At 40.5% G+C, this 21,658-nt stretch overlaps 2 protein-coding genes across 5 annotated transcripts in view; one reads left to right on the top strand and one right to left on the bottom strand.

Moving 5' to 3' along the window:
* The window catches only part of LOC126187455 (peptidoglycan-recognition protein SD-like), a 206,963-nt gene extending 190,680 nt beyond the window's left edge, over positions 1-16,283 (top strand). Inside the window, exons 5-6 of one of the 4 annotated variants that reach the window (XR_007537732.1) lie at positions 11,010-11,200; positions 16,147-16,283. Coding sequence is in view for 3 of the 4 variants with exons in the window: in XM_049928550.1 (XP_049784507.1) it covers positions 8,246-8,454 (209 nt within the window). In the remaining variant the exon portion in view is untranslated. Of the gene's footprint in view, positions 1-8,245; positions 9,786-11,009; positions 11,428-16,146 lie in introns of those variants that run through there. The other 3 variants (XM_049928558.1, XM_049928566.1, XM_049928550.1) reach the window with 3 other exon arrangements.
* A 147-nt stretch (positions 16,284-16,430) lies between these two features.
* Positions 16,431-21,658, bottom strand: part of LOC126187442 (xenotropic and polytropic retrovirus receptor 1) — a 112,601-nt gene continuing 107,373 nt past the window's right edge. The window contains exon 10 of the mRNA XM_049928526.1: positions 16,431-16,678. Coding sequence (XP_049784483.1) covers positions 16,435-16,678 — 244 coding nt within the window. The 3' untranslated portion in view covers positions 16,431-16,434. The remainder of the gene's footprint in view (positions 16,679-21,658) is intronic.

The raw sequence follows: 21,658 nt of genomic DNA, 5'->3' as shown, positions 1-21,658 counted from the left end.
CTTCCTTCAGTCTGATATGGCAGTACTCAAGAATGGATCACACTATTTTTCTACACACTTTCCTAAAATTTGCCAAGTACATTGAAGTCAACTATTCAGTTTTCTTACTGCTCTTCTTCCGTGCTCGTTCCATTTCATATCACCGTACAACATTATGCCAACATATTTAATCAGTGATACTTTGTCAAGCAGCCCATTATTAATGCTGTATCTGGTGATTATGGGATTGTTTCTCCTACTCATCTGCATTATCTTACATTCTTCTACTCTTAGAACAAGCTGCCCTTCCTCATACAATCTAAAAATTTATACATGAAATGTATTCACAGTTGTGAATATGGACAACCATCAGCTGTACAATGGACTGACAACAGTGAAAATTTTTGCTGGTCTGGGAATCAAACCGGGCTTTCCCACTTATCGAGTGTGGTTGCTTTAGCATTTGGCTACCCAGGCATGACTCACGACTTGCTGGGAAAATAGCAGGAAAGTTAAAGGGGGGAGGCACAGTCATGAGTGATAAAATACCAGTGGTTATAGAGTTCAGAAAAGACCCTTTTTTAGGGTAGCGAGGACGGAAAGAAACCACATTTTAAGAGAAGTTAGGACTGAGACAAACCTTCAGTTTGAGAAAGAAACCAAAAAACATAATTCTAGCTTATTACATCAGCATAAACAGCCACTTGTTAAGAATTTTCAACAGTCAGCAGATATTTTAACTCTGCCCAATTTTAACTCAGTCAATGTGAAATGTCAGCTACCTTTTTTGCATCAAAATATTTGAGGGCTGAGAAATAAAATTAATGAATTAATTATCTGCATAGATGAATTAGAGTCTTCAAACCCAGCTGACATAATCTGCCTCTCTGAACATCTTGTGAGCACTGGTATAGAACTTTTAAGTGTTACAGGGTTTAGGTCAGCATGTCACTTTTGTGGATCAGAAATGGAGAAAGGAGGAGTTGCCACATTCATCAGGAACTGTCATAAATTTAAGAACATAGACATTCATAAATTTTGCCTAGAACAGCATACGGAAGCATGTGCAACAGAAGTAGAATTTCACAACAAATCCTTCATAATATTAAGTGTATATCGAGCACCTGCAGCTAACTTTAATCTATTCGTAAACCACCTTGAAGCTGTACTGGCCCATTTAACAACCAAAAACAAAGAAATAGTGGTTGCTGGTGATTTCAATGCAGATTTCCTTAAAGGATCTCCCAATAACAACTTATCTGAGTTAGTAACACTATCATTCAACTTAATTCCCACTGTAAAGTTCCCCACTAGGGTAGCCAATTGCTCACTAACAGCCATTGATAATATATTATAGAAAATTCCAATGAACAAAATTATATTACAAAACCAATAGTCAATGGCCTCTCAGATCATGACATGCAGTTCCTTCTGTTAAATGTTAACACTGAACAGGATATAAAATCTGTTAAATCTGAGCTCAAGAGGGTAATCAATATGGCAAAAATTGATTATTTTAGGACACTATTCAGAGACATTCACTGGACTGATGTTTACAGTGCTCAGGGCATGAATGAAAAATATAACACTTCTGCTAATAAAGTGCTTACCTTATTCGAACACTGTTTTCCCCAAAAACTTACCAACATTAGAGCTAAGTCTTCAAAGAAGCCATGGATTACTCAAGGAATAGAGGTATCTTGTAAAACAAAAAGAAAATTGTATCTGTCAATCCAAAACAGTTCCGATGTTGATGCTATAGCACATTACAAGAAATACTGCAAAATATTAAAGACTGTAATATGGACACCAAAGCACATATATTACAAGGAAAAGATAGTCATATCAGATAGCAAAATAAAGACAATATGGGATATAGTGGAGGAGGAGACCAGTAGAACCAGACATGAAGAGGGACAAATAGCATTAAGAGTGACAGATGTGTTAGCATTGCAGAACTTTTTAACAAACACTTCATAACTGTTACTGAAAAGATGGAGTTGTCAGGTTCTGTAGATGCTGCTATGGAATACCTCAGACCAGACATTTCAAATAACTTCCATAATATGAATTTGACCCTCACTACCCCAGCAGAAATAATGTCCATCATAAAATCTTTAAAATCAAAAACATCTAGTGGGTATGATGAAATATCAACAAAGCTAATTAAAGAATGTCATTCTGAGCTAAGGAACATATTAAGCTATCTGTGTAACCAGTTGTTTATCAGTGGAATATTTCCTGAATGGTTAAAATATGCTGAAGTTAAGCCACTGTTTAAGAAGGGAGATAAAGAAATAGCATCAAATTTCTGTCCAATTTCACTTTTACTTTTGCCTGCATTCTCAAAAATTTTTGAAAAAGTAATGTAAAATCGGCTTTATAACCATCTTATCTCAAATAACATACTGTCAAAGTCACAGTTCGGATTTCTAAAGGGTTCTGATATTGAGAAGGCTATCTACACTTACAGTGAAAATGTGCTTAATTAATGAGATAAAATATTTTGTGATCTGTCAAAGGCATTTGACTGTGTAAATTACAATATCCTTTTAAGTAAATTAGAATATTATTGTGTAACAGGAAATGCTGCAAAATGATTCAAATCTTATATCTCTGGCAGGAAACAAAGGGTGTTATTAGGAAAGAGACATGTATCAAGCTATCAGGCATCATCCAACTGAGAACTCATTACATGTGGTGTCCCACAAGGTTCCATTTTAGGACCCTTACTTTTTCTAGTGTATATCAATGACCTTTCATCAGTAACATTACCACATTACCAGATGCCAAGTTCATTTTGTTTGCCGATGATACAAACATTGCAATAATTAGCAAATCAAGTGTAGTCTTAGAAAGACCAGCTATTAAAATATTTGTGGACATTACTCACTGGTTCCTAGCCAATTCCTTGTCACTAAACTTTGAAAAACCACACTACATTCAATTCAGAACTTGTAAGGGGTGTCCCACGAGTATATGCCTAACATACAGGGTGTTTCAAAAATGACCGGTATATTTGAAACGGCAATAAAAACTAAACGAGCAGCGATAGAAATACACCGTTTGTTGCAATATACTTGGGACAACAGTACATTTTCAGGAGGACAAACTTTCGAAATTACAGTAGTTACAATTTTCAACAACAGATGGCGCTGCAAGTGATGTGATAGATATAGAAGACAACACAGTCTGTGGGTGCGCCATTCTGTATGTCGTCTTTCTGCTGTAAGCGTGTGCTGTTCACAACGTGCAAGTGTGCTGTGGACAACATGGTTTATTCCTTAGAACAGAGGATTTTTCTGGTGTTGGAATTCCACCGTCTAGAACACAGTGTTGTTGCAACAAGACGAAGTTTTCAACGGAGGTTTAATGTAACCAAAGGACCGAAAAGCGATACAATAAAGGATCTGTTTGAAAAATTTCAACAGACTGGGAATGTGACGGATGAAAGTGCTGGAAAGGTAGGGCGACCGCGTACGGCAACCACAGAGGGCAACGCGCAGCTAGTGCAGCAGGTGATCCAACAGCGGCCTCGAGTTTCCGTTCACCGTGTTGCAGCTGCGGTCCAAATGACGCCAACGTCCACGTATCGTCTCATGCGCCAGAGTTTACACCTCTATCCATACAAAATTCAAACGCGGCAACCCCTCAGCGCCGCTACCATTGCTGCATGAGAGACATTCGCTAACGATATAGTGCACAGGATTGATGACGACGATATGCATGTAGGCAGCATTTGGTTTACTGACGAAGCTTATTTTTACCTGGACGGCTTCGTCAATAAACAGAACTGGCACATATGGGGAACCGAAAAGCCCCATGTTGCAGTCCCATCGTCCCCACATCCTCAAAAAGTACTAGTCTGGGCTGCCATTTCTTCCAAAGGAATCATTGGCCCATATTTCAGATCCGAAACGATTACTGCATCTCGCTATCTGGACATTCTTCGTGAATTTGTGGCGGTACAAACTGCCTTAGACGACACTGCGAACACCTCATGGTTTATGCAAGATGGTGCCCGGCCACATCGCACAGCCGACGTCTTTAATTTCCTGAATGAATATTTCGATGATCGTGTGATTGCTTTGGGCTATCTGAAACATACAGGAGGCGGTGTGGATTGGCCTCCCTATTCGCCAGACATGAACCCCTGTGACTTCTTTCTGTGGGGACACGTGAAAGACCAGGTGTACCGCCAGAATCCAGAAACAATTGAACAGCTGAAGCAGTACATCTCATCTGCATGTGAAGCCATTCCACCAGACACGTTGTCAAAGGTTTCGGGTAATTTCATTCAGAGACTACGCCATATTATTGCTACGCATGGTGGATATGAGGAAAATATCGTACTATAGAGTTTCCCAGACCGCAGCGCCATCTGTTGTTGACAATTGTAACTACTGTAATTTTGAAAGTTTGTCTGCCTGAAAATGTACTGTTGTCCCAAGCATATTGCAACAAACGGTGTATTTCTATCGCTGCTCGTTTAGTTTGTATTGCCGTTTCAAATATACCGGTCATTTTTGGAACACCCTGTATGAGGACAAGCAGATAGAAGAAGTGGACAGTGTTAAATTCTTGGGACTACAGCTTAATAATAAATTCAACTGGGAAAAGCACACAACAGAATTGCTGAAGCGTCTTAACAAATCTCCATTTGCAATGCGAATTGTGTCAGACATAGGGGATATAAAAATGAAAAAGCTGGCATACTATGCTTACTTTCATTCCATAATGTCATACGCGATTATTTTTTGGGGTAATTCATCAAGCCAAGCTAAAGTTTTTTGGGCACAAAAATGTGCGGTAAGTGTTATATGTGGAGTGAATTCAAGAACATCCTGCAGAAGCCTGTTTAGGGAACTAGGGATACTAACTACTGCTTCCCAATATATTTATTCTTTAATGAAATTTGTCATTAAAAATATATCACTTTTTCAAACCAACCACTCAATTCATGGAATCAATAGTAGAAATAAGAATAATCTTCACAAGGATTTAAAGTCACTTAGTCTTGTACAAAAAGGTATGCATTATTCAGGCACACATTTTCAATAACTTGCAGGCAACCATAAAAAAATTAACAACCAATGAAATTCAGTTTAAGAGATGCCTAAAGGATTTATTGGTGGCCAACTCCTTCTACTCCATTGATGTATTTCACAATAGAACCAATTGATTTTTGTGTGTGTGTGTGTGTGTGTGTGTGTGTGTGTGTGTGTAAGTACAATCTAACTTCTGCACCATTTCAGTGCAGTAATTTGTCCATTGTAAATAAGTATTATAGTAGTTGTATCACATGTTTATTACCTTATAAATAAATAAAAAACTTTTTATTTTTTTTTAATTCAGTGCATTAGTATTTGTAAAATGATTCTTTCATATAGTGTTCATTAAAAAATGATGATCATTCCACTTGGGACCCGTGGAATGGTACATTAGCTTATTTGTTTGAGTTGTAAAAATTTGTCATGTATTGTTGGTTTTCTGACTTGTTCTATATCCTGGAGGATCTCCTCACTACGGATCAATTGGAATGAAAGTAAATCTGATCTAATCTAATCCAGACCCAAACTTCTACATGTCATCACCCATGTGTCTGCAACCTGTACTCATACATCCATACTTATATTCCCTTACAGGGAAGACATTTTACTTGAAAGACGCTTGCCCAGTGTTGTCAGAGAAATACAATACTGCACTGCCTGCGTTATTTTGAATTACAAGGCAAAGTTCCTTTTGACATGCATGCAATACCACATCACAGCTCTGAGAATACGCTGAGTGTCATTCCAAATTATGATGCAGAGTACCTTCAGACATGCATGCATGACCGAAGGAACTTTGCATTGCAATTTTCTTGTACACCATAGCAACATCAGCAAACGACCACAGATTGCTGCTCACCCTGTCAGTCACCCTTGAATGGACAGTCTTATTTTCATTAAAATTACAGAACAGTCACATTCTTCAGCACAACAGACTAGCATAATGAACTATGATAAACAAGATTTTGGACTGAAGACCACAACATAATAGGGTTACATTATCACATCACAGCTCCGAAAATAAGATGACTGTAGCAGCATATAAAATATGAACCCAAACAGATTCACAGAAACCTCAGATAACGAAAGGTATCAAAGTATCGTGTAGTAGAAAGGGAGAACTCACCTACCACAATTTTCTGTAATCTGTCTAAGGCATCTGTGCAAATCATAGTATTATTTCTACTGGACAATACAGTTTATGGTTTTCAAGGAACAGTGAGTAAGTGGTTCCCTTAGTATTTAACCAATAGGAAGAAAAGAGTCATGTTACATGATTCATGCAGTTTTCTGAGTGGGGACAAATTACCATTGGTATTTCACAGGGTTCAATATTCAGATGTCCTTGTTCTTGCTCTAAGTAAATGACCATCTTACAGTGATAAACCAGAAATAGTATTCTTATTTTTATCTGATTATTTGACAACTACAATTATGCCTAACAGAGGTACAAAAATGGAAGGAATAACATTCTAAATTACTGATTGGTTCTCAGTAAATGACCTCAATTAACATAGGAAAAACAATACTTTCTGTCCTGTACACAGTAGGACATATCATAATTAATAACAACAGAGCACATTGTAAGGAATATGTTTAACTGAATATTCACAATTCTTGGTGTGCATATTGATCAGAATTTGAAATTGCTTCTCAAATATTTGAGTTCAGCAACATTTGCTCTAAGTGTAATTGCTAATTTTCATGATGACTGCAACAGAAAGTTGCCTTAAGTTACATACTTCAATTCATTAATATATTGAATAATTTTCTGGGGCAATGCTACAAATGGACACAAGGAATTAGTTGAATGGAAATATTTAAAGGCAATGTCTTGTGTCCAGCCTCAAACACTGAGTAGGAAAGCATTTAGAGAACAGAGCCTCACAACAAATTTACTCCCTGCTAAAATTTCTTTTAAGAATCACTTACAATATGAAACTAATAGTAGCCCTCATGAACATAATAACAGAAACAATCATGGCCTCCTATTGTCACATGTACTGCAAGTCTGCTTATTGAATGAAAAAACTACTCATGACTTTTTTTATCTACTTACAATGTGTGCTTATCACAATTATTCATCCCTATTGTAATTTCTAATCAGTTTGTTGAATCGCTCCACCTTTTGAGTGTTTTACCCTGAGATCACTAAGTTCCATTTATGGCTATTACTCCTTGTGAATGGGCAACGAGCCATAACTGCATGATGATTTAGTCATTTAATGCTCTCTAGTACCCCAAGTACAAAGCAGAAGATCTCAGATTTCATGGTGATAGCTATACTTCTTAATTTCCTATAGCAACCCTCTAATTGCTTCAGCTGCTTCAGTCGTGGACTTAAAAATGATTTTATTATCCATGTATAGAGTCAATGCCTCTGATCATCACCTGATGTAATTTTAGGTCATCTTCAATGTGCAACGTGACAGCTAATATGCTTTGCAAAACAGTACTGCCACATTGATTTTTACAGTTTCCATAAACTGCCTACAGAATACCCTGGTTGTTTATGGATCAATATGGTGTAATGGTTAAGATAATGGTGTTACTATCATCTAGAATTAAGTTTTCCTCATTTCCCCACATAGTTTAGCAAAAATTATGCCAGAATGGTTCTTTTGAAACTGACAGGGATAATTTACTTTCCACTAGTGTGCAATCCCACCCTGTGCCCCATCTGTCATTATCTCATTACAGCTTACAGAAGTTTCTTTTAGTATGGTTTTTGATACAGTGTACCAAACTGCTATGTAGCCATTATAGTATGATACTATGTACACAGTATCAAGAAAATGCACTTTTCCTGATACATTTCCCTTGTAAAAGATGATCAACTACTTAATAAAATGGCTCTGAGCACTATGGGACCTAACTTCTGAGGTCATCAGTCCCCTAGAACTTAGAACTGCTTAAACCTAACTAACCTAAGGACACCACACACATCCATGCCCGAGTCAGGATTCGAACCTGCGACCATAGCGGTCGCATGGTTCCGGACTGTAGCGCCTAGAACCGCTCGGCCACTCCGGCCAGCACATACTTAATAAAATAAATAAATAATTCATGCAGAAGTTAATGAATGCAGCATACTTCCTGCATTTTAATATGAATCATTTTAATGTGAAGCATAACCTACTACCTACAGCTTCATTAACTATTATTTTGTAATCAGTAACAGTTTGTAACATTAATGTTTTTCTCCATGTGTACAGGAAATTTTGAGTCTGTTACTCCACCAGAAGAGCAGCTAAATCAGGCAAAATCATTGATACAAGAAGCTCTTTACCAACAAAAGCTTTCACATGATTACAAACTGGTGGCCCACCGACAAGTCGCTCACACAGAGAGTCCTGGATTTGCGTTATTCAGTATTATCAAAACCTGGAAACACTGGGAAAATTGTTACATGGAGAGCTGTTGATGTTGCATTTTAAGATAATGTCTATGGCTAGCATGAATTCGTTAATGAATCATTTTAGGCACACAGTTGTGTTTATTAATATTCATTAATTCATTTATTTTATTTATTTATTTATTTACTTATTTCATAGACAAGTGGTCACTGTCCACAAGTGTCTTTTAAATCATATCTCACATGGTTGTTAACTTTTGTTTTCTAATTAAAAGGAAAAAAGCATGAATTTGTATTTTATGAATCAGTGTTCTGATAGAACTTCCCTCAGAACAATTTTGTGATTTTGGTACAGTAATTCTAAATACAGCCAAAACCTGATATAAACTTGGATCTTAAGCAAGACCTACAGGAATTACCTCAAGACAAAATATATGGCCAAGCCTCATAACAGCACCACGTACTGTAATTATTATGCAGCATTAGATGTAAGTATGCCTGTAACCAACTGTCTACCATCAACTGTCACCACCAAACTGTGTCTAACCACAAACTCAACTACCTACTGGCAGAACATAGTGCACACGGTGACACCAATTACTTCAGCATTTGTTCCCATACCCATGCAATTCGGATCTTCTCAAGCATGATCTCATCTGAAGTGCACAGGTGGGACTGTTCCTCTAGCACATTTTCCATTCCTGCAATCCCCGTCCTTCCCCCAGTCCTAAATCCCTAACAGTTGTCATTTTCAGTTGAGCAAATACTTGATAATGATGTGCTCTGTTACATGTGTGTCTGCCACCTATCAGTCATCTGTAGATGAGAGGCTGCATTTACACATTTCATGTATTAGAATAAAATAATTTATTATTTTATTTGTAATAAAACAGTTGTGAGAGTCTGTGACTAAAAACAATATTGCTGCCAGTCATAATTTTTAACAATATCTTGAGATGTTTGGGTTATAATTCTCATTCTCAAGCACTTTTTCCCTTTTACAAAACTTTATGAAATTTGCTGTGCTTGAGCTATTGCACTGTTCTGAAAGCTCCACTGTAATACAAATGCATGCTGCACAAAGTCTTGGCATCGTGGAGATTCGATTTTGTAGTGTTTTTGCAGTATTGCAGTCTAAAAGGTCTGTAAATTATTCCATAGAGCTTCAACATTACATGACGTCCGTTTTCTGACCTTTGTGTCAAATTAATCCCATAAGAGTTCAATGGAATTTAAGTCAGATGACTGACTTGACCAAATCACATTCTTCAGTTCCCTGCATTCCTCTTTTCTATTGACACAATTTAGAAGCATATTTGGCATCATTGCCCTGCTTCAGAACAAACCCACAACCTGTAAGTCTCCTGCCAGATGGAACTGCACTGTTGATCAGTATTCTGTGACATGTTCAATAAATTCTCACTAGATAACAGACTATCATCCACAAAAGATCCCCACACTACCCCTCCAGCATGTTCGCTATTGGTGATACGCAATGACTCTTTATATGTTCTCCACAAATTCAACGAATAAACATACAATGATGGCTTTCAAATACTTTCAACTTAGATTCGTTTCTGTGTCCATTGCAATCTTTTTAGCTTATTTTGTTTGGCTACTGCAGACACTTGTAAACCTTGTGCATGGAGATGGTGCGTTGAGACAGAGATTGGAGCTGCTCGCATACTATTTACTTCCTCATGAATTTCAGATGCAGTACAAGTCCTCTGACATTTACCCTTCCAGATCATGAAACACTTGTATTGACACCAGTTTTCTTGAACCACTGCAATATATACATCACTGTAGATTGGACTATGCAAAATTTTGTTACTATAGTTCTACTAAAACAGCCTTCCTGATGCAGAGCCTCAATTGAGCATGTTTTTCAATTCCAGTCTCCTGCTTCCATCCCATTAGGAGGTAATATGGTATGAACCTGATCAGGTAAAAACACACTGCTAGGTGCACAGAGTGTATTGTAAACTAATGCACACAAAGTACTGAAAACTAATGCAAACTGAATGCTACACAGACAGCTGAAGGAATAAGGCCTATTCGAATGAAACCATCTTAGGTAAAGCCACATTATCATTGTTGCAAATATTCATCGGTGCCCTTATAAGTGAACAACCATTCAAACACACAACACAGGTGCTTAGCCTTCATATGTTTACAAGTGTTTCATCAGAGTGAGGATACCACAGAAGATTCAAGATGGCATCCCCATTTTAACCACAAACCACTACTTGTGATGGGTGATCAAAGTTTTTGACCTGCATTGTAATTTGGTTATATAAAATAAGTAATCACACACACTTGTAGCAGTAAATATTTTGCTGATGAATATGAAACCACTATATGATTACACTGCATCACATTAATACTAAATAGAGTTAGTACATCTGGTAATGACTGCTACAGTGTATTTTATTTTAACACAGGGGAAAAAAATTGACAGGAATGAAAAAGATACTAAAAGTATTTATTCAAACTTAAAACTTCCAGTTTCTGTGAACACTCACAATGTACTTAAAATGAGTGAAGATTGATAAATATATTAATACCATTAGCTTTAATCAAATCAAATTACATTGATTTTCTTTTTCTTTTTTCTTTAAAAGGAGAAGACAAGTAACTGGAATTAAAACTTCATGTCATGTATATTTTGAGCACCATATAAAACTAGAAGAAAAATATTGTAAATAACATAACAAAAATCTAAATTCAACACGCGACCTATATTTCCACTGACAAATAAAGCAAAAATACAATAATGACAATATACTTATGGGAAGTTGCTGCCTAAAAAATGGTAAGTATACAACTGCAATTAAATGGTTCAGCACCAACATTATGCAGTGTGTGTGCACTTGCAAGTGTGTGTATACACACACACACACACACACACACACACACACACACACACACAGAGAGAGAGAGGGACAGTCGGGCATGTTAACCCGAAGAAAAAGTGAAAAATATTGTGATTCAAGTCCTCTGTCACAGAGACACTGAAGTAGGCTTTAACTCTTATATGGATTTTTGAAAAATTGTATTCATTACATAAAAAAATTCTATAATACATTTCAAAGAATACTAGGTTCAGCAGCAAGAAAATACAAAATATCAATTACATAAAACAGCAGTTTGATGTCAGTCCAAGTGATAACAGAAACTCCTGTGTGAAAGGCAAAAAGACTGAGATGAAACAAAACCTGTCCTGTAGAAAAATAATCAAAAGATACCTGTGCTTACAATCTCCCCCCCCCCTTTCTCTCTCACTCTCTCTCTCTCTCTCTCTCTCTCTCTCACACACACACACACACACACACACACACACACACACACACACACACACAGAGAGAGAGAGAGAGAGAGAGAGAGAGAGAGGGGGGGGGGGGGCAGAGAGAGAGTGCACTACAAGCATACACACACACACACACACACACACACTCCTGATGATGCCAACCCCCAAACTAAATTTATTTTCTATATATGATCAGTCTTGATCCCTACACATGTGACTTTGGGGGCAGCAGATTCTAAAATGGATATATTTCAATTCACTGAGGCATAAAACATAAATTACATTCAGAAGATGCTTATAGCACATTATCAGAAGGTCAACATAAAAGAGTAACAGTATAAGTGACATACAAACAACTTCTACAAATCAGCTACTGAAATGGTAACAGGCCTGAAAGACTCACTGTTTAATGAAAACCTAACTTTTCTCTGTATGTTATTCCTTATTTTGTTTTACACAACACACACACACACACACACACACACACACACACACACACACGCACGCAGACACATTCAGCTATGTTCCATTATCATCCACGATTAATTTTGCATTTATAACTCATATCCCTCTTCTCCTACCATACATTTCTGTGCTCTTGTCTTCTTCTGATCTATTAACGGCTACCAATAAACTTTAACACTATAAATTTTGGACTTACAAAAAACAACTTCTGTTCCTAGACAATACCACATGTTGTCCAAAAAAACTGTACATGTAAACCTACATTACAGTCCATTTAAAAACAAGTAGTGGAAAGATAAGTAAAAGTGACGGATTACTGTGATTTATGTATTTCAATTGCTCTCTTGGCTGTTGTGATTTAAAGGATCAGATGGCAAATATATACGTGTATGATATAGTTATAAGAATTACAGTTCTAAACATGAATATAGTTAATGAAAAACAATGTGAAAATAATGAAGAAATTCCAGCACATTCATAATCCTATAGTCATCAACTTTCCAGACAGAAAAATTGAATACATTGAACAAATGACATGAAGTATCTGACAATCTGTTCCAGGCTAATCAATGTGAAAAAAATCTAACAATATTTCAACAGAACCTAAAGAAAGGTCCATTCTCCATTTTGTTGGAAGGCCCAATTGGAAGGTAGCAAAGAAAAAAATCTGAATTGGTAATGCTACAGAACATAGTATTAGATAGTTTTCCACAGTGTTTATATAAAACCTCATGAACCCAATTCCACATTCTGTATGCGAACTGACATACATACGATGATCTGCTATTTCAAGCCTTACATCAACATGAGCATGACAGTACAATTTTGTGATGCAAAAAGATTTTGCAGTACTGGAAGGCAAGTAGCTTTGCTATTGCATATATGTAACACATACATGTTTTCTACGTTTATTTTGTTTCTTACTTCAAATAAAACACATTTCTACATTTTTTTTGTTTCTTACTTCAAATAAAATGCATTCATTCAGTAGAAATGCACTACACAAAATGAATAAGAAACTGTCCACCAGCAAAACAAAGTTAGTTTTGACTATCAATCACATGAAAGTATGGGAATACACGGTGATCATGAGATTTGTAAATTATTTCTGTGGCATTCAACCGATGGCTTCAGTTAAATGTTAAGTAAATGGTAAGGAATCCAAGTGTTGCCCACATTCAGTGGCTGAATACAACAAGCATGTGAAAGGTGTGCTGACAACGTAGGTATTCTCAAATAACTTTCCTGATTACTTCTGGTATGTAAACAATATCTTGCACTCTTGGAAACTTTTTAGGAATTTTATACAGTGATCAAGAACCAAATACATGCTAAATATGACAAAAAGAAATTAACTTTGAAGGGATAACCCATGTTCTAAAACAAATTTCCATTCATTGTAAAAAAAAAAGTATTCAAGAAAAACAGAAGAAAAAGAATTACTCTTCACATGTCAGTGGAAGACAGTTCTGAACAATGACCAAAATACAGCACAAGAGGCAAGATAACTTCTATACTTTTTGCTATTAAGTGAAGAAACATAATTTAACATCTTGTTTTCAGTCAACAAGAAACTGGAAAATCTTTAAACATTTGCACACTAGAAGAAAATTAAATATTTTTCTTCGTGCTAAATTATTTTGGTACACAATATTGCTTATAGAAACCAAATGTAGCCTTTGTTATCTCCTCAATGCAATGTGCTTTATTACTGAAAAGGTACGGAAAAATATGGCATGATGCATTTTAAAACAAATCCTTCAAATATTCCAAGTACAATATATATATATATTTTTTTACAATCATTGCTTCTGCAGTAAGGAAAAAGGTGCAACTTTTTCACTCCATCACTCCACACTCTAAGCAAAACTCATTCTGTTCACCATGTAAGTACCAAGATCCTTGCCCTGCCCCCTCTGTGAGGCAAACAGCATCATATCCAAGCATATGTACAGAAATAGTTCTGCATTTTGCATTTCATGACAAAAGGACTGTTTTTAGTTACAATATACAAAAATAAATCATCTGTGGCAAAAACATAAAAATATTTCATGGCAGAAGAGGCTGCTTAACACCAATACAGTGTTAGCTGCTATTATACAGTCAGTCATATAAATATGTCAATCCCTAACCAATTTCAGAGATTTCCACCAGCTATTTCATGTACATTTTACTTTTACCTGAAGTTTACAGCCTTATTTCCAACATATCTTCTTGTCACTTCTTTCTGTTAGTGTGTTTCTTACCTCCTTACATTTATATGTTTGACAAGTAAAAACTTATGTTAACATCTTCATTCTTGTTATGGGCTCTGGTTTGACTAAGAACTAATAAATTCAGCATACATAATGGTGTAATTTTACTTTAGTTATTATTTAACACCTTGACAATATAAAGGTGTTTTAGGCACAAAGCAACTGTCATGACCATATGTCAATGAAATAAAACTTGATGTTTGCATCACAACAAAATTGCTTTATATAGTAAGCTGGTTTACCCAGACTATGGACAACCCACAACAGGAAGACAGAAACAACTCAATTCCATAAAAACAACAGTTTATAAATTACAATTAGAGCACAGTACACTCATAATGCCCCAAAGTTAGTATATTGGCACAGAAGAATAAGTAACATAGTACACTCAGAGAAACAGCAATTACTTCATCCACTGCAGTATGCCACAACACGAAAACTCTTCAAACAAATAGTAGCAACAATTCTATGTTCAGTACAAAGTGAAATGCGTGAAAGGAAAGTTCTAGTTAAATCTGTTCTCTATAGCAATATATGTTTATCTTGACAGACTTCTCATCAGATTGGAGCTGACAGCAACTAGCAATGATTCTACATGCTGACTGTACACCAACATTGTAAAAGAATGATCATGAAAATTAAAAGTTAAAATGCCTGACATTTGTGAGGTAATTACTAATTAATAAATGGCTTCCCACATTTAAACGGAGGAAAGGCAAAGCATGTTAACATATGTTTCAATAAAAGAAAAGAATTAGACAGAAAAAAAATCTAAGTATACTTTATACTTCTACAATTTAATACTGATTCATCTCTACTAAAACACATTGCTAAAAAAAGGTTTTCACTGTTTTAAGTACACTATTTGACAAAAAATTAACTAATACGAAACAAAATACTGATTAAATCAGATTCTAAAAATTTTCTTCTGACATTTACATACCATTCAACATCATAATGGTCGAGCACTATCTCAAAAAGAAAATAGATATATACATTACTTCAATAGAAGTAGTCAGATTATTGCCATTTTGAATGACTGGCATGTGGAGAGAGTTTCACTAGCCATCAAATTTACACGTCTTTTCAGTACATAAAACTGCACAGATTTGGATCGAATTGTTTCTGTATTTATCTCTCTCTCCTCCCCTTACCTCTTTGCCTCCCCCCCCCCCCCCCCCACACACACACACACTACTGAGATTCCATAATGATCTAGAATCAACATCCATATAACTTTACAGCACATAGATGCATTATTTGTTGTCATTTTTTTAAAATGAAAATTATTGATCCAAATATGTATCAAATAACCTGTAGGCTAGGTACAAAGCATGACTTAAAATGATTATACACATATACCTTTAGTGCAACATGCATTCAAATAGACAAGATACTAGAAATTTGTGTAGTGTTTACCCTGGAATTAGTCTTATTATTTGTACTAGACTATTTGCTGTTGGGCATAACAAAAACTATGCAAAATCTGAAAAAATATTAAAAATCGCTGTCTGTAGATCAATATATAATACTGTGAGATTAAGTGATACAGTACAAAACTGTTTATGTAATACTCAATAAAATTTTGCACATACCCACAAAAGTTTCTAAAGTAAGGATAGTAACTTAATTTGTACTGACTTAAATGTTCAGTTTATCATCACAGACAATGGAGCATACAAAAATCTATGTAACAATAAATATAGCTTCTCTTTCTTCCTTTCATTCCAGAACCTGCAACAAGTTGGTCTCCTGAACCAAGTCTTATGCTATACTGCACCACTGACAATGATCTTTTATAATATCTACACAAAAGTACAGCATTGACAACCTTCAACTTACTTTAGGTACTATAAAATGTATCCAAGAGTTGTCTGTGGCTTATTAATAAAGTGAGATCATCAACATCTATCACTGCCATACTGAATTACCCAAGTTTACTCTTTCTAGCAGCAGCCAGATGCTTCATATGAGAAGCAAAGTATGATGTAGTAAAGAGAGAACTTTTGGCAGGAAAACTCAGCTATCTGGATCATCTGTTGATTCTCCTTCCAAAAGGAGGCGGTGGTCTTCTCTTTTCTTACTAGCATCCAATTTCTTCTTGCGCCGATTTACAACACCATTTTCTTCATCCATCATTTTGATTATTTGTGTCTGATCTGATGAATCCATAGGTGCAACTGATATATCCCTCACAGCTCTGAATTTACCACAGTTGTTCAAATGCTCATTCTCAAGTCGAAAGAAGTTCCATACAAACCTCCTATAAAATAAGTCAGTGATAAAATCAGTGCAGTCTATAACCACTTACTCACATTATAAGTAATAGGCATGCATATAACTTCTACACTTGCATAAATTATTTACACTTAAAGTAAAATGTCTCATTCTTTAAAACTGTAAGATAAGGGAAAGGCAACCAGTTCTCTATAGTGAATTAATGCATGAAGCACAGTAACACACAACAGAAAACAGTGTTCACAGTAGCTTTCGAGCACCACCTCTCTTTCTAGAAATAGTAGACATAGTCACACACACAAGCACACAGACATTCAAATGCACACTCCTGTGGCCATGGCAAGCCTAACTATTGATACTCGATTACTGAAAGCAGTTGCCTGAACTGATGGAGAGGGTAATGGGGAAGAGAGATGTGTGTGGACAAATGACTTTGTGGCCACACAACGATAAAAAAAAAAAAAAAATTACAGAAGGTTTGACAAGAGATGTAGGAAGACAGCAAGGTGGGAACTGAGGGGCAGAAAGGGAATGGAGGAGGAAGGAGAGAAAGGTGAAGATGAAGATGGTGAGAGGGAGGGGAGAAAGAACAGAGATGAGTTGGAAAGGTTGGGGGGAAGGGGCAGGGGGACGAGGGAGAGGGGGAGAGGGAGGAGAGGGGGAGAAAGGCAGAGGGGGGGAGAAAGGCAGAGGGGGGGAGAAAGGCAGAGGGGGGGGGAGAAAGGCAGAGGGGGGGAGAAAGGCAGAGGGGGGGAGAAAGGCAGAGGGGGGGGAGAAAGGCAGAGGGGGGGAGAAAGGCAGAGAGGGGGGGGAGAAAGGCAGAGAGGGGGGGAGAAAGGCAGAGAGGGGGGAGAAAGGCAGAGAGGGGGGGAGAAAGGCAGAGGGGGGGAGAAAGGCAGAGGGGGGGAGAAAGGCAGAGGGGGGGGAGAAAGGCAGAGGGGGGGGAGAAAGGCAGAGGGGGGGAGAAAGGCAGAGGGGGGGAGAAAGGCAGAGGGGGGGAGAAAGGCAGAGGGGGGGAGAAAGGCAGAGGGGGGGAGAAAGGCAGAGGGGGGGAGAAAGGCAGAGGGGGGGAGAAAGGCAGAGGGGGGGAGAAAGGCAGAGGGGGGAAGAAAGGCAGAGGGGGGAAGAAAGGCAGAGGGGGGGGGAGAAAGGCAGAGGGGGGGGGAGAAAGGCAGAGGGGGGGAGAAAGGCAGAGGGGGGGAGAAAGGCAGAGGGGGGGAGAAAGGCAGAGGGGGGGAGAAAGGCAGAGGGGGGGAGAAAGGCAGAGGGGGGGGAGAAAGGCAGAGGGGGGGGGAGAAAGGCAGAGGGGTGAGAAAGGCAGAGGGGGGAGAAAGGCAGAGGGGGGGAGAAAGGCAGAGGGGGGGAGAAAGGCAGAGGGGGGAGAAAGGCAGAGGGGGGAGAAAGGCAGAGGGGGGAGAAAGGCAGAGGGGGGAGAAAGGCAGAGGGGGGAGAAAGGCAGAGGGGGGAGAAAGGCAGAGGGGGGGAGAAAGGCAGAGGGGGGGGAGAAAGGCAGAGGGGAGGAGAAAGGCAGAGGGGAGGAGAAAGGCAGAGGGGGGGGAGAAAGGCAGAGGGGGGGAGAAAGGCAGAGGGGGGAGAAAGGCAGAGGGGGGGAGAAAGGCAGAGGGGGGGAGAGAAAGGCAGAGGGGGGAGAAAGGCAGAGGGGGGAGAAAGGCAGAGGGGGGGAGAAAGGCAGAGGGGGGAGAAAGGCAGAGGGGGGAGAAAGGCAGAGGGGGGAGAAAGGCAGAGGGGGGAGAAAGGCAGAGGGGGGAGAAAGGCAGAGGGGGGAGAAAGGCAGAGGGGGGGAGAAAGGCAGAGGGGGGGAGAAAGGCAGAGGGGGAGAGAAAGGCAGAGGGGGAGAGAAAGGCAGAGGGGGGAGAAAGGCAGAGGGGGGGAGAGAAAGGCAGAGGGGGGAGAGAAAGGCAGAGGGGGGAGAGAAAGGCAGAGGGGGGAGAAAGGCAGAGGGGGAGAAAGGCAGAGGGGGGGAGAAAGGCAGAGGGGGGAGAAAGGCAGAGGGGGGGAGAAAGGCAGAGGGGGGGAGAAAGGCAGAGGGGGGGGAGAAGGCAGAGGGGGGGAGAAAGGCAGAGGGGGGGAGAGAAAGGCAGAGGGGGGGGGAGAAAGGCAGAGGGGGGGGAAGAAAGGCAGAGGGGGGGAGAAAGGCAGAGGGGGGGAGAAAGGCAGAGGGGGGGAGAGAAAGGCAGAGGGGGGGAGAGAAAGGCAGAGGGGGGAGAGAAAGGCAGAGGGGGGGAGAGAAAGGCAGAGGGGGGGAGAGAAAGGCAGAGGGGGGGAGAGAAAGGCAGAGGGGGGAGAGAAAGGCAGAGGGGGGGGGAGAGAAAGGCAGAGGGGGGGAGAAAGGCAGAGGGGGGAGAAAGGCAGAGGGGGGAGAAAGGCAGAGGGGGGGGAGAAAGGCAGAGGGGGGGAGAAAGGCAGAGGGGGGGGGGAGAAAGGCAGAGGGGGGGAGAAAGGCAGAGGGGGGGAGAAAGGCAGAGGGGGGGAGAAAGGCAGAGGGGGGAGAAAGGCAGAGGGGGGAGAAAGGCAGAGGGGGGAGAAAGGCAGAGGGGGGAGAAAGGCAGAGGGGGGAGAAAGGCAGAGGGGGGAGAAAGGCAGAGGGGGGAGAAAGGCAGAGGGGGGAGAAAGGCAGAGGGGGGAGAAAGGCAGAGGGGGGAGAAAGGCAGGGGGGAGAAAGGCAGAGGGGGGGAGAAAGGCAGAGGGGGGGAGAAAGGCAGAGGGGGGAGAAAGGCAGAGGGGGGAGAAAGGCAGAGGGGGGGAGAAAGGCAGAGGGGGGAGAAAGGCAGAGGGGGGAGAAAGGCAGAGGGGGGAGAAAGGCAGAGGGGGGGAGAAGGCAGAGGAGGGGAGAAAGGCAGAGGGGGGAGAAAGGCAGAGGGGGGAGAAAGGCAGAGGGGGGAGAAAGGCAGAGGGGGGAGAAAGGCAGAGGGGGGGAGAAAGGCAGAGGGGGGAGAAAGGCAGAGGGGGGGAGAAAGGCAGAGGGGAGAGAAAGGCAGAGGGGGGGAGAAAGGCAGAGGGGGGAGAAAGGCAGAGGGGGGAGAAAGGCAGAGGGGGGAGAAAGGCAGAGGGGGGAGAAAGGCAGAGGGGGGAGAAAGGCAGAGGGGGGAGAGAGGCAGAGGGGGGGAGAGAGGCAGAGGGGGGGAGAGAGGCAGAGGGGGGGAGAGAGGCAGAGGGGGGGAGAGAGGCAGAGGGGGGAGAGAGGCAGAGGGGGGAGAGAGCAGAGGGGGGGAGAAAGGCAGAGGGGTGGAGAATGGCAGAGGGGGGAGAAAGGCAGAGGGGGGAGAAAGGCAGAGGGGGGAGAAAGGCAGAGGGGGGAGAAAGGCAGAGGGGGGAGAAAGGCAGAGGGGGAGAAAGGCAGAGGGGGGAGAAAGGCAGAGGGGGGAGAAAGGCAGAGGGGGGAGATGGGGGGGGGAGAGGGAGAGGGAGAGGGGTGGGGAGAGGGAGCAAGAGATGATGATGATTGATTTGTGGGGCACTCAACTGCATGGTCATCAGTGCCTGAACAAAGTACCAATTTTTTCACTGTCCAATTTTGACACAGTCCAATCTATTCACTGTCACAAATGATGATGATGATGATCATATGATGAGGACAACACAAACACCCAGTCTCCAGGCAGAGAAAATGCCCAACTCAGCCAGGAATCAAACCCGGGACCCTGTGATCCAGAGGCAGCAACGCTAGCCACTACACCACGAGCTGCGGATATGTGTGTGTGTGTGAGAGAGAGAGAGAGAGAGAGAGAGAGAGAGAGAGAGAGAATGTGTGGTGGGTGGAAACAGGGAAAGGAAAGATTGGTGGGAGAAGACAATGCATGATCTGGAGGGAGGAATGGTATGGACAGGATAGAGAAGGGAAAAGGCAATGTGAGGCAACGGGAACATTTTAGGGAAGGATTAGGCCGGGGGGATTGTGAGAGTAAATGACATGTTGGAGAGAGAATTTCCATCTATGTAGCTCAGAGAAACTTGACAGAAGCTCCTGTCCTGCAACAGTTGGAACAGGGGGAGGGGGGGGGGGGGGGCGCAGGGGTCTACATCTGAAAGAGGAATCTGTCTGACAGCTTATAGTATCTAACCATCATCTTTCCAATGTGTCTGTTGTTGATCAGAGCCACTTATATGAGGTGAGACTCATATTATGCAATTACAAACAAAGAGAAATGACGTAACTATAAGTAAACATAAATTATCATCCACCGAATAAAACAGCTTGAGTAAAGTTTGCTGTGGTCCACTTGGAGAACATGTTAAGATGGAGTCACCACACTGATAAACTAATCAAGAAGCTCAGTTCAGCCCATTCTGCCTTTAGGAGCATCTCTTGCTTTGGTGCAAATACAGAGTGGCACACACAAAACCAGCCCAAACCGGAATGCGAACTCACATCAGTAGCGTTACTAGCTTGTCAGTTTCTTTGCCACCTTCCAACAGCAGTAGCATGTGCATAGTTCATACGGAAAGTAGTCATTATAAACCATGTACTTCATTGTCATTCCTTACTCCATTGAAGAATGTGTGTTCATTGTTGAAGAATATGTGCAGTCTGAATCCATTAAGCTGTTTGTGACACTTTTCATGAAAAGTTTCCAGATAGTAATATTCCTGCAAAATCAATAATTCAGGATTTAGTGAGAAAGTGGTGTTTGACAGGCAGTGTTGTTAATTTAAAGAGTAATTAGGCACCGACTGTACGTACACCTGAAGTTGTGGCAAATGTGATGGAACATGTTGAAAGAAGTCCCTACAAGTCAACACGACGATTATCACAAAAACGTAGAATATCTCGCAGGTCATGTCAATGCATCCTTCATGGCTTAAAAATGAAACATTACCATGTGAATGTTGTTCAGCAAATACAAGAAGCGGATAAGGGTAAGCATACACATTACTGTAATTGGTTGCTGGAGAATGTGCTGGGAGACATCTTGATCCGGTCCTCCTTTGTTCGACGGATGAAGCTTGGTTTCATCTGTCGGGTTACATTAATTCACAAAATACA

The sequence above is a fragment of the Schistocerca cancellata genome, chromosome 1 (assembly GCF_023864275.1).
Source record: "Schistocerca cancellata isolate TAMUIC-IGC-003103 chromosome 1, iqSchCanc2.1, whole genome shotgun sequence".
Taxonomy (NCBI): Eukaryota; Metazoa; Arthropoda; class Insecta; order Orthoptera; family Acrididae; genus Schistocerca; species Schistocerca cancellata.
The sequence above is the reverse complement of the archived record's forward strand: the minus strand, read 5'-3'. Positions and strand labels throughout refer to the sequence as shown.